The sequence below is a fragment of the Falco naumanni genome, chromosome W (genome assembly GCF_017639655.2).
Source record: "Falco naumanni isolate bFalNau1 chromosome W, bFalNau1.pat, whole genome shotgun sequence".
Lineage (NCBI taxonomy): Eukaryota > Metazoa > Chordata > Aves > Falconiformes > Falconidae > Falco > Falco naumanni.
The window spans coordinates 10,453,882-10,467,890 of record NC_054079.1 but is presented as its reverse complement, the minus strand read 5'-3'; the positions used below and the strand labels follow the sequence as shown (position 1 = coordinate 10,467,890).

Here is a 14,009-nt window from a genome sequence, read left to right as displayed (position 1 = left end):
CAGTGCTCCCTTGCATACTGCATGGCCACATTACAAGCAATAGCTTCACAGCTTTGCCTATAGGAAGGTGGTTGTAGGGCATCTCACCTTCTCCTGGGAGAGCCACTGTTCCCCCAAAGTCCCCCAATGTGTACCAAATCTTTTAAGAAAGCAGGAAAAGTTAAAGATGGGTTGGGATGTAAGGTGGCAAGCAACCTTTGAATCGTCTCACGTGATGGCTAGAGAGGAGAAATAATGCACTATCTTCCAGGAAAAACTAAGCAACCAGGAAATTACAATGAATTTTCAAAAAAAAAAAAAAAAAAAAGAGAAGAAAACCAGGGGAAAAAAAGGGCTTTCCATCAAAGGATACTGCTGTGAAGCCCAGCACATCCAACATGGCTCAATTTATGAGCATACAAAGCTCCCCACATGCCCCACTCCTGCTGGTGACCTACTGATATGCTACAGGCATCGCCATCTCGTTCCGCTTGAATTTCCAAGTTCCCTAGGTGCAGAATGGCAGCAATTATCCTAATAATGGTTGTCTGATGAGACTCCTTCACTCCTACAGGAAAAATTGATAGCTGACTGTCACAACAGAACACAAACTGCAGTCTTCAGTTTATTTGAAAAACGCTTGCGGTGCTCGATTTTCCTTCCCAGGCTGTTGGTTTTCAGTTATCAGACCTCTCCCAATAAACATATCACAAACTCTCAGTCAAGTCAAAAATGACATCAGAGACTGTGAGAGGAGCTCATGTTATTTCTTTATCCCTAATTGTTGCAATTTTATCACAGATAAACTATGCGAACATGCATGAAACCAAGGATGCTACTCCATAATGATCAAACAGGATCAGAGCTATAGGGGCTCTGCAGCTTTTATAGAACAAGGAGTTGCTTGTCTATGATCATAGTCCAACAGTGAGATCTAGATGACAACTGAAGCACAGAAATCACAACTAATTCCCAGTACCCTGCAAACAGGAGAAAATTAAAGCCATGCAGGTGACACACAACACCTCCAGACCAGTGCTACAGCTGGGTGCAGCCAGTCACCAGGGAGGTGATATGGAGCTCTGCCTTACTGTCCCCAGTGTCTCAACAGGAGCTACGAGTTGTGGGTCTTTGCTGGGGGCATGAAACTTTATTGCTTTACATATTTTTCTGGCAGACTTTTGCAGGCCTTCCCAGCAGGAGCTTTGCTCAGCAGCAGCCTGCACAGGGCTTTCTTGCCATATATTGCATTTTTACATCCCAATTGGGTTTCTGTGTCCCTTTTGTGTTCAGTACTGGTGTCCTAATTATCCACCCAAGGTCTGAGGCATCACCTGCTGGCTTTTTGAATTTAAGAGCTTCCCCTTCTCTCTCTGGACTTTTCTGTTATCAGCACAGGGAAAAATGTTTCAAGGTTACTAAAAGGAGCAGTGCTCTGCTGTTACTTGGCACTCAGAGTTAAGCCTGGGTAGGCTGAGGATTTGCAGACAAATCTGATTTCTCCTTGTTACACATAAAGGCAAGACTAGAAAGTGTAGTAGCAATTTCACCAGGCCCTGAACAGAAGCAGATAGAGCTGGGAAACACTGAAGGAAAACAGGGAAAGGCAGAGCCAGAGAAAGCATATTAAGAGCAGAAAATCATCATCAAATTGGCAGCAGAGAAAGATGCTCACACCGTGCTTCACAGGTAAAGGAGACAAGGAGTCTGCTTAGGGAGGCAGAGAAGGGGACCAAAGAAAGACTACACATGGCAAGGGGATGGGGAGAGCGTTCCTGGGGGATTACAGACCTGTGGGCAAGTCTGGAGCAACCAGTGGAGCCTTTTTTTGAGTAGTTAACAGAAGTCACACAAACCAGACTAGAGAAGGATAAACACAAGACCCTGCTGTCACCCCCTCAAAAAAAAAAAAAAAAAAAAAAAAAAAAAAAAAAAAAAAGAGATCAAGCTCATCTAAAACACAAAGAGGATAAATTTGGGGAAAACACTCGCACTTATAAAACTTGAAATGATTCGCCACACTTGCTGCTGGCACAGCATAGTGGCTATGATACAGCTGTTCAGGGGGATTTCACAACTGGCTGTGAACACCACAAGATCCTTGCCCAACATTTGAAATGCAGTGGAAAGACACCAAGACTTACCAGGATTTAAAAACCTTGTTTCAGATAAATATTAATAAACTAGGAAAGTTTTCCCCTGCAAAACTTCTTCTTTTCAAACATTTGCTGCTGCAGGCAGGCTACAGCACTACTCAACTACAGCATGCACAGGTGGTTGTTGCAGTGATAGATTTTGCAGCTGGCCATGCAAATGTGGACTCTGCACAGCAGGAATCTACTCTGACTCATTACCAGGAATCAGCTACTGTCCTGGTTTCAGCTGGGATAGAGTTAATTTTCTTCTTAGTGGCTAGTACAGTGCTGTGTTTTGGCTATGATGTGAGAACAATGTTGATAGTACACTGATGTTTTTAGTATAAACATCACCCAGCAACAACTAAGTCAAGGACTTTTCAGTTCCTTGGGCCCTGCCAGCCAAAGGGCTGGAGGACACAGCCAGGACAGGTGACCCAAGCTAGCCAAAGAGGTATTCCATACCATATGACGTCATGCTGAGTATATACACTGGGGGAAGGAGGAAGGTAGGGACATCTGGCATTATGGCGTTTGTCTTCCCAAGTAACCATTACACATGGAGCCCTGCTTTCCTGGGGATGGCTGAACACCTGCCTGCCCATGGGAAGTGGGGAATGAATTCTTTGCTTTGCTTGCATGCGCGGCTTTTGCTTTACCTATTAAATTGTTCTTATCTCAACCCTTGAGTTTTACATTCCTTTCCGATTCTCCTCCCCATCCCTCTGGATGGGGGGGAGTGAGCAAGTGGCTGCATGGTGCTTGGTTGCAATATTCACTTTGGTACAATACTGTGATGGTCCGAGAAGTGACATCACCCTCAACCAAAATACAGACTGAACTGCAGAGTAATAGCTCTTTTCCTGCTTGTAAATAGGGTAAAAAATAGCAAGTCAAAGCTGCGGCACAGCTTTGACACCAGAAGGGTTTATTTAGGTGTCTCTTGAATTCAGTGTCCTCCTCCATTTCACTGCTGCTTTGCAGACAGCTGTAAAACACACTTCTGCAGCTCATATGAAAGAACAAGGTAAAGTCAACCCAGTCAATAGGAACATGGATTCATACCTCAGTGTTACAGGAGAACCATGTAATTCAGACAAAATACTGAAAGCATTTGCAAGAGACTTCTGCTGGAAAGACTCCAAGCAGAGCAACCCCTTACCAAGCAGCGTGAAGGCATGCCTGGTTTTCTCAAAGTCATCAGCATCACCCACGCCATCAATAGACATGTCACCTCCCTGAGAAGTGTAGAAAAAGTCTTCAGCACATGCTAGGAGAGAAAAGAGAGAAGAAACACATCAGCAAGTAGCACACACCTGCTGCAGCCACTCCCTGGAGCATGCACTGAGGTGCCCCCTGTCCCCCCATCCTGCATTTCCCCAAGGGCACTTGTTTCCTTTGAACCACAGTTTACTTAGAAATGAAGTATAACCTTGATAAGTGACTGTTAGCTACTTCTTGCAGTGATGAAACCCCTTCCCCATGCAAAGGAAGCTCAACCAGAGCAGAGCTACAATATATTTGGGATTCAAATAACTACTTCATTGTATGGGCGCAGGCTATTTCAGATACTGAGGTTATTACTTTCAGGGGGTTTTATCCTGTTTTACATACTCATGACCAGTTCAGACATTTTAACATGTTTCCCACCTACCACTTTAAACCTGGGGAGCAAAGGGAATGCAGTATCGCTCCATTTAAGCATCCGTGCTTTAGCAAAGTTATTTCAGGATGACATAAAGCTAAAACCTATGGAAACCAAGAGGCATTGCAAACACAGATACAAGAAGAGATCACAGGATTTATATCCACTTAAAGCTGCACATGCAAGGTGGTTGATGGGACCAGGACATCAGCCTCCAATTTTGATCATCCACATTGGGATCCGTTTTTGCCTCAAGTCATCCCTGACTCCAATATTTAAATTTCAATGTGTGTGCAATGATTTTAACAACCACAGAAACCCTTTGATTCACTGCAAGCAAATAAAATGTATTCCTGCTTTGCGCTGCTGCCCAGGCATCATTAAGTTAGCACTGAAAGGCACTGCGTTGCACAGACTCCCACATCTTAAGTCAAATATTTACTTTCTAGTTTAAAATCAACCCTTTTGGATCACTCTGAAGAGCCAACACTTACTGGTTTGCTCTGCTGGGTTCACATAATTTTAGAGACTGTTTTCCAGTATTTTGCAATATGAAAGAAACTAACAACAATTCTTTGTATGCACAAGACCTAAGGGAGAAGCAACAGCTCCTACTTTTACATGGTAAAATAGACACCCTCCCCTCTGTGTAATAAAAAGTGGATTTCCACATCAGGACACCTCTTGTTTTGTATAAGTCTTGGAAAGACAAGGTTGACAGGTAAGGTACAGCTCACTTGACAAAATAAGTTTGACTGATCATCTCAAGATACAGGCTAGTAAATCTGACACGAAGTTGGCAATGAAAAAGATCCCTCAAAAGAAAGGAAAGTAAGTGAATTATGCACATCTGCACTCACAGCACTAGTAATTCAACAGGTCAAGGCAGAGCCCCAACAAACACAGCTCATGGTGCCCACATCCCCACTGAGCACATGAGCAGCACCGCATCTGCCAGCTACAAAAAGACTTCAGGGAGATATTTTTAAAGCTATTGCAAGGTGACAGTGCAGGAAAACACTAGAGACACACACCTTACATTTTGGAGAGCATGACTTTTTCCCTTGTTGCATTTTATCTGAACGCACAAGCAGTGGGTTGAGTGCGACACAGCAAATGCACAGGCACTACAGAAAAGTACAGCTGCAGACTGACATGCACCGACAACATCAAATTTTGATTAGAAATGACCTAAGAAGGCTTCCTTGTGGGCTAACAGCCCTGGTACCCATCACCTCCTATGCCGCCAGCTGTTGCCATTACACATTCTTCCTTAAGACACTGAAGTTGAGAATCAGTCACAACAGCATAAACATGTCCTGGGTGATGCACCAGGAGTGCAGAGAGCTCTCAGCCTTCACTATTACAGTCACCTCAAATACAGATGATGCTTTTAGAGAGCAGTGTTGAACAAGACTGATATTTCCTCTGATCCACATGTTCCCAAGAGAAAGTTGGTTGCACAGCTAGAGCTCTGCCACATCAGCTCATCTGCCAGACTGGGTTGAAATAATTTGTGCCTGAATTTTAAGATGCCAGCAGACAACATCATTACTCAGAGTATCTTTGCAAAAATAAAGCACATAACCCCATAGCAGAAACTCTTGAAAGTGCCCAAAAGATGTGCTCTGGGGTCATACAAGCATGCAAGAGGACCAAACACGGGCTCTTTGACTGTAGCTGGGAAGCCACTGTCAGAAGATTGTCATTTTGGGACCCTTACAGACTGAAAGGAGCCTCAGGTCCATCGCAAGCCAGGTTTCACACTATGGCTAGTGCCCAGTGAATCACACAAAACCTTCACCTCCACCCCAGTGTCCTGGGACAGACATTAAGGTTTACATCTAGAGAGTCTCAGAGGTTACATTATGCCTTAGCAAACTCATGGATGTGATTATCTGGTCAGGTGTCACTGGGGAGAGTATGGACTGCAGTTTGGTAATACACTGAGGTTTACTGCTAACAACAGGAATGCTTCCATTTCAGCACTGGTTCTCAGTAAGCGTGACCAACATGCCTATGACAACCCAAAAATCTAAGACAAGCCCAGAATTACTCACACTGAAAGCCTCTCTTGAACAGCCACTCCTCTATAGCCATGATGGAAACCTCTGTGAGATTGCAGTGGCAAGATGCTCTGCATTGGGATCACAACCTGCATTGCTCACTGTTTTAAATGCTTAAAAAGCATGTTTTAAGCCTTACTTCTCCTTTTAAGCAACAGCAGATATTGAAGATAAAGAAATTAATTACAAAACGTCTCTGTATCCCCTGCTGCAAGTACAAACCCTCTTAATCAGATGTCTTACAGATTTTGCTGCAAAGCCTGGTGAAAAAACCCAACTCTGGATACAACCCAGGACTTAGCCACTGAAAAAAACATAACTGATTCAAAGGACACAACTGCTCCTGCCAAGACTCTGGCCAGATCAACCATACTTACACTTGATTTAAAATACACATCTTTATGTAAGTTTCGTACAATATTAACACATGGTCTCCCTGCATTAGCTGGCATGTACCACAACACATGGTTTCACTGCAGTTAGCTTCTACAAAACACACAGGTTTCTTCCTTTCTCCCACCATGGCTAACCTCCAGCAACAGTTCACAATGGAGGTGATGAGGGCTGGTGTCTCATCCAAGGTGCCACATTGCCAAAGATGGCACAAGCAAACCTGTGCACCACTGGGGAGAAGCAGCCCTTCAAACACATCTCCTTTTACCTCCTCCCACTGAACAGGCACACATGACCTCATCACTGACCTGCATTTCCAACCCCACCAAGATTTCCTGTTGCCATCACAGCTAGGAACAGCTGCTGGTGCACAGGGAGGTAGAAGTACTTACTTAGTCCAAGGTCTTTGAATTCTGGAAGACTTGCTGAGGCACAAAGTCGATAGAAGATGTGGTAGTTGCGCTTATCCTCTGCCTATAGGAAAAAACAGTTACCAGAAGCACAAAGAAGTTACAGCAGTGCTCCCACCCTCAGCCCAGTGCCAGATGAGCCTGAGGCCACCCTGACCCCATCCCCTGTGTCCCACCATCAAGACTCCCTCAGTGCCACCAAGATGACTGGGACCTCTAGCCACCTGGGAGAACAGAGGTGCCAAGCTTTGCCCTGATCAATGTACACTGCCCATCTTGCAAAGGAAATAATACCTTCCACGCCTTATCGCTCTCTGGGATAACTGGGCTAAGTTTGCTAGCAAGCACTGCACTGCAAACCGACAGTAATGTAAAAAGAAGTGGTCTATACTTGTGGCTTCCCAGCGTTGTTTGTTTTTAGGATTTTTGTAGTTGGGTTGTTTGCTTTTTTTTTGTGCAAGAACAAAATTTTTGCAGGTTCTTTTGAGCTAGATCTCAAGCACAAACCAGGAGAGCGTGTCCTGAGCCCTACGGACCCTATGTACAAGAAATCCCCAAGATATGCCGCAGAAGAGACATCAGCCTCCTCAGCCCTTTTCCTACCTCCCTTCCATCTTCAAAACTGAAGACTGTTGCCTGCAATTTATTCTTCCTGGCTTTTTATGAGGTTCAGTGAAGATCTCAGCAGCTGCCCAGAGAAAAGCTTTCCATCTGGGCTGAGCAGCCAGGCCAGGAACAGCAGTCCCTCATCAGGGCTCCAGCCTCAGGCAGATGGAGAGAACAACCAGAGGCCAACAAGTCTCTCAGATACATATTCCTCCAGAATGAGGTCATTGGGTTGGGATCATCAAGAACAACTGCAAAAAACAGCCTGAAAGATCTCTGGAAGCCATGTCCACCAGAAAAGCTACTTTTGAAGTAATTTATCCATGGAGAAGACCTTGACCGCAAAATTCCTGGAGTACAGCACCCAAATTAAAGAAAAGAAGGAAAAAAGCACAACTCCTCACCTGGAATACAACTCGTGATTTTTCCAACAGATATGTCCTCATGTTGGCACCAATGATGTGGTATCTTTTATCAAAGCCAATCTGAATGTATTTCCCAAAGCGACCGCTGTTGTCATTCCTCGTTGTTTTAGCATTTCCAATTGCCTGCATAAAACAAACTTTAATGTTTAATTTTAAAGTTTTTTTAAAAAAAATTAAAATATTTAAATCTGTAATCAGTATTATATAAACAGTCATGGAAGGATTTGAGGAAAACCCCTTCCCAGGTGCAGAAGGCTGAGCAACAACATGACTTTGGGGAGGACTCTTCACTGAAAACGTGGTGTCTCCAGGATTTTTATGGAAGAAAAACATATATAAACAGCAATGAGAATCTGTACAGCAACTGGATCATCTACATCCCAACAGCCACAGTACTCCTGTTTTCTCTTTTAGGATGCCCCCACCTTTGCTCACAGTCAACACTGGCAGCTTTCCTGGAGGGGACATGGGTAATGAAGCCCTGCCAGAAGGAGGGAACCAGCTGCAATCTGTCTCCAGGTGCTTGGGCTTTGGTCCATGGATTTAGTGATGGGGCCAGAGCCCCTCTGCGGCTCTCCAGCACCTACCTGTCACCTCATGGGCAGGTAATGCTGCCACACAGTGGCAGAAGGGAGAGGAAAGAAACCAGCCCACGTGCAAACATCAGGGGTGCAGCACTGCAAACGTGGGAAACCATCAAACAGCCAGAGGAGCAACCTGTGGTGATGCAAGGAGGCCAGAGAAAGACAATATTCTCCTTTATAGCTACACTAGCCTTATTTTCTACCACCATTCCCCTGTCCTGAGATGATGAGCCTCAAGCAGGCACAGGAGAAATGATGGAAGGGAATGGACATGTACAGGAAAGAGCCCTTGGTCACCTCTCAGAGGCTGGCTGCCTTTCCCAGTCTATCCTTGCAGACCATCTCTACCTACAGCACAGCTCTTGGGGAACGCAGCAAGCATGCACACTTCACGAGAATCACAGTATTACCTACAGCATCTCATTGACATCATCCAAAACTTTTGATTGTAGGACCCAATACCTCAAGTTGCATGTAGTGGACACTCCACCTCCCCAGGGAATTACTCTGTGCAGCATGGCACTGTCTACACCAAGGTTGTTGCACATACCAAGCTGCTCTTTGCTGCTTGCCCCCTTGGCAGCTCCACCTCTCTATCAAAGCATCACACCCAGAGCAAGCCCTGCCTGCTCCCTGCCCTATCCATCCACCACCAGCCCAACTCCTCTGCTAGCTAATGCACCTCCTTCCCCCAGAGGCCATTTATTTATCCCTTTAGTGCAGCTCACCCTTCCCCATCGCTTACAGTGCTTCCAGACTCACAGTCCCCAATTCCCACCTCCAACCCTCCAGCACGCACCCCAGACCATACATAAAAGCAGCAAGGCAGAGCACACACACACACTTCATTTCTGCCCAGAGCCCAATGCCAATTCCCCAGAAAATAAAACGGTTCACGAACTGCTACAAAAAACACTGCAACTAGGCATCTTCCATGCCGAATTGATCATCCAGAATATCATCATCTTGTGTGCTTCAATTCCATGTCTATAAAGCAAAGATACCTGCCCCATCTCCCAGCAGGGACATGCACCCCATGCAAACACAGCGCACCTCAGTGCTAAGGACTCTTTCATGACACACACACCCGCTCTACTCCATCTTCACACTTTAACTTCCGGGGTTTTTTGCAAACCAGGCAGTTCTCTTTCATGGTTTTTGTGTGGGCAACATTCTCATTAATTTCCAATAAAGACAAGCAGGCTCCCTGGCCCCAGCACTTGGAAATTACATCCAGAACTGAACACAGGCAAGAAAATTAGAGCAATAAAATTATGGGGTCGTACAGAAAAATAGCGTGCGCTATGAATTTTTCCTAGGATGCTTTTAAGTGTTCCCAGGTATTGCAGCTACATTTCACAAAGGCACAGGAGATGGGAGAGGAAAGTAGTAGAATAGTGTAAAGCCCACACTGCAGCAGATCAAGTGCCCTTGTTCTCTACTAGCCGTACACCTGTATGGCTTTTCTTACTGCTCATCTGCACCATCACTTTTTACCATTCCAGCTTGTACCCCACATCAGGCAGCACAACGCTAGACCATGCATGCTGCCTCTCAGGCTGGGTTTTCATCCTGGATCAGCCACCACCTCCATGTCTACTGGACAATTTGGCCACAAGGCACTGAGGAAGCCTCCCTGCACGTTAAGCCAAGCCTAAGATTAAGCACAGGACAATGTTACACTCCGCTACAGCAGCGCTGCTAGTCACACAGGTCTGAAATGCTTAACAGACTTTGGAAAAGCCCAAATCTTGTCTTCATGCTGACTTGGATATTGTGCAAATGAAAGCACTCCAAAATCTGTTTGGAAAGTGGAAAAATGGGATTTAGGCACTCCGAAATTTATTTTCACCATCTGTTCACAGTGCAATGAAATAGAGCTGCTTTTTCCCTTTCTTTTATATTTACAAAAGGAATTTTCCTTCAGACCAGGGATCTCCCTATAATGGGACTTGTTATTCCCCCATATGATGGATAGCAACAAAAAATAACAAAAATAAAACTGTTAAAATATCTCAGATTAATCCCTTTCTTTTCTATTTCATATCTGTATAATTACAGAAGATTAGGAGGTACCATGTGGTGGCAAAAGGACAAGGAAGATGATAAAACACTAATGGTGCCGGCAGCACCACCTGGGCTCTCCACTCTGGAGCTTGCTCAAAGCCCAGCTCCTGGAGCCGTGCTGGGGATGGACAGGCTCAGTTTTAAGACCATCAAATAGAGGAGCAATTGGGGTGGGCTAAATGGAGGCTACCAGTGTATTTCCACATTTTCATTCCATCTCAGGGCTGCTGTAAGGCTGCAAATCAGGTCTGTCTCACAAGCCCCTACAGCTCTCACTGTTTTTGTGACTTCTGGAGAGACACAGTGATCACTGCAAGCAGGAAAAAGGAAATGACGTAGCTTTTACCTCCATAATTGGGCTTGATGCAAGGACTTTGGCTTCAATGTTGGTCTCACTGGCAGAGCCACCGACAGTTGCAAAGAAGCACATGGCATATTTGGCAGAGACTGTCTTTCCAGCACCTGATTCTCCACTCACTATGATGGACTGGTTCTTCTCATCCCTGTCGTGACAGAAAATAAAATCTTCTGTAAATTAATCTGTTCTCTTGTTAACAGTTCATTTGCATCATGCAACAATCTTCCATCTTCATATGTCTGTCTCCCTTGCCTTGTTGCCACCTACATTATGGATGGTGGATTTATTCTGAACTCTACCAAAGTAACAGTGAGTAACACCCTACTGTGACACATCTCAGCTAAAATCTAAAGGACACTGAACATCTCCAAGGGCTTGCAGAGACAGTGGGAGATGAACCTCTGGTGCTTTCTTCACCCCTGGAGCACATAGCCCAGCGTTGGGAAGTCCACTGCTTAAATGCTGCAATAACAAACCTCTGCTGCTTGACATTTGTCTGGACAACTATTAACAGGCATTTGCTGAATATCAGCTTCTAATATTATATACTTAATTTTCCCCTCCAACGTCTTCACTCAGACATTTGAGATTTTGCTCAACAAAAAGGGCAATTAGTTGTGAAATTTACTTGAATAGCATATTGCTGAGCTATTAAAACATAGATACCCAGAAAGGTTCCTCTAATGCTCAAAATATATTAAAAATATTGAAATTGTGAAATCAAGCACCCTAAAATTAGGAAATAGAAGTAATTTGATTCCCTATGCAATTAAATGAACATCAATATTGTCACACATACCCCAACATCTGGTTAAAACTTTGACAACAATAATACAAAGCATGTCTCTGATACCAGACTTGCACCATCTATTCATCTCCAAATCTTGAGTCACTGCTCCAAAGCACAGAGGTACTTCTGGGACCAAGGAGTAAGAAAAAGAGAATAAAGAGTTTAAAAGCAATTCCTGGTAGACAGCACTAGATCAAGTTTGTTCAGCTCCTAAAGCTTTGCAAAACAAAGTAGTTTTTAAGAAGGACTCACTTATTAACAGAAGTATCAGGCAGCCTTGCCCTCTCCAAGCACACACCAAATTTGCTTACAGAAAGATACAGGTGTACCAGCACCAGGGTAACAAAATTCAAACAAATGCACACCAGACCTTTTTATCTGCATGTATGAAAATGCTTTGCAGGAGCGGGAAGCATTATCCTGGCACCGAGGGGCTGATGTAAACCCTCCTCTGGCCGTGATGGAAGCAGATGCTACTGCCCCATCCCTGGGCTGGTGCTGGGTCACAAGAGCAGCTCTGCCTCTCCAGGCTGCTGATACCATCAGAGCTAGGGCAGACCACTCCATACCTCCAGAGCACAGTATTTTGCATGGGGAAGTTGAGGGTGCATCACTTCATGTAGCTTTTGAGCCTTACACAGAGCACAAGACTCATCCAAATACCTTTTTCTACTTGCAAAATTAATCATTCATACACAAAAAAAACCCTGCACAAATCACAGCTATATTAAATACCCAGCCCTTCCCACCACAGGTGCACAAGATGGTACCCACTAAATACATCCCAATAGTTTATCAGTTTAATGTTCTTGAGCTACAAGGCAGATGAAGGGCCAAGGCAGTAAGAGGAGCTCATTTCCAGGAGAACTACACCTCTCTAGGCAAGGATCTGCCAGCACTGGGAGCAAGTACTTCTGCTGCAGTGGGATGCACTCCCCAGAGCATCACTGGCACACGGCAAACCCAGCACCTCTGCAATTTGGCCGTGGGCTTTGGGAAGAGGAGAGTTTTCACTGCAGAACTTGATATAAGCTCCCAAAATACCAGAGCTATTGGGGTAAGCTGTAAGTACATTGAGTGTGTTTTTAAATAAGATCAAATTAAACCTCCCAGACTGCCTGGCTTTCATGAATCATAGCTGAATGCAAGCACACAAAATCCTATATAAGAGTGCAACAATAAACTAACACCTAGCATTTTTCTTGACATCAGGAAAAAAACATAAAAATGCATTTCAATTTAAGATACTCACTTCAAGTTTATACCAGCAAGAGATGAGAAGACTAAATGATTGCCATATACCACTTTCACATTTTCAACAAAAATACAAGTGTGCTGCAACATCATGCCATTAATTTCCTCCACTATCAGGCATGCACGTCTTAATTCTTTCTAGGCTCAAGATAATTGGTTTGGGGAAAAAACCTCGGTCAAGTTAAACATGCAACATTATGGTGCAAACCACAATTTTGCAACATTTCCAGCAGGAGAGGACTGGCAAACTGATTTCCAGCTCTGTTTATTTTTCAGGCACCTACTGACAAAGTACACCTTAATCCATCCCCAGGACAGCTCCACTGCCATCCTGGGCATCAACCAGCAGGAAGGCAAGAGGAACCTCCAACCACTCCAGCTCTGAGGCAGTTAATGCAGAAATACCAGCCACAGACCAAGCACAACCTCACCCAGTAAGCCAACAGCCCAGAAACTGCATTGCCAGTGACTCATCCCAGGTGGGGACAGCCTGCGCATCTCACCCACAACTTGCTAAGTTGCAGCTTCATTCCCTCCGCATGTCTTGGCAAAGCTACTGTGACTCTCCCAGGGGCAGCCAACTGGCAGGATCCCAGCACAGGGCTGTCAATGTGCCAGCCTCACACCTTTGGACTCCCATGGGGGTGTGATAAAGCTCTTTGTAGTACGAGTCAGACACATGAACCCAACTGAGGAAAACTAGTGCCAACTCCTAAGGAAGGAAGACCAAGCACCAAAACCAGCAGTATGTGCTGGGTAAGCCTGTAGCAGCAGTTCCCAGGACAGATGATGGCAGTGATTTATCATGGTTTATCACTGATTGCAGTAGCTGAGAAGCTTCACCTCCACTTTGATCATCTTCATGGACAACCATTTGCTGAGCTCCAGCAGCGTACATCCCATGCTGGCCATCAGTAGGATGCAACACATAAAACTCATGTTGGCTATACAGAAAGGGGCAGATGCAGGCTTTGGCATGGGCTGCAAGCACAGATAAATAGACTATCCTTCATCAGAGGTGAGGGAAAAGCAGAATAAAGATGTGACAACCAAGACCTCTGCCAGCAAGCACTGGCCCAGCAAAAGGAACTCTCCAAATGCAAAGGTAGCTTGGCTCAGAGCTACACTTGCCTAAAAGTTACTTGACAATTATTGCTTCTTACCCTTCTCAGCATGACAGGTACTGTCCAAGTGCCACATTTCAGAAAACATTTCCCTACCACTTTTTTCTTTAAGCCAGAAAATGAAAACTACACCAGCCTGGGAGAGACTTTCCAGTTGAACAAAGCCAACAGAG

The 14,009-nt window shown here is 44.8% G+C and overlaps 1 protein-coding gene across 1 annotated transcript in view; it reads right to left on the bottom strand.

Moving 5' to 3' along the window:
* Window positions 1–13,615, bottom strand: part of LOC121080687 (unconventional myosin-Vb-like) — a 61,102-nt gene extending 47,487 nt beyond the window's left edge. Inside the window, 6 exon segments of the mRNA XM_040578827.1 lie at window positions 438–547; window positions 3,277–3,384; window positions 6,611–6,692; window positions 7,639–7,782; window positions 10,657–10,813; window positions 13,530–13,615. Of these exon segments, the coding sequence (XP_040434761.1) occupies window positions 438–547; window positions 3,277–3,384; window positions 6,611–6,692; window positions 7,639–7,782; window positions 10,657–10,813; window positions 13,530–13,615 (687 nt within the window).
* Between the last annotated feature and the right edge of the window lie 394 nt (window positions 13,616–14,009).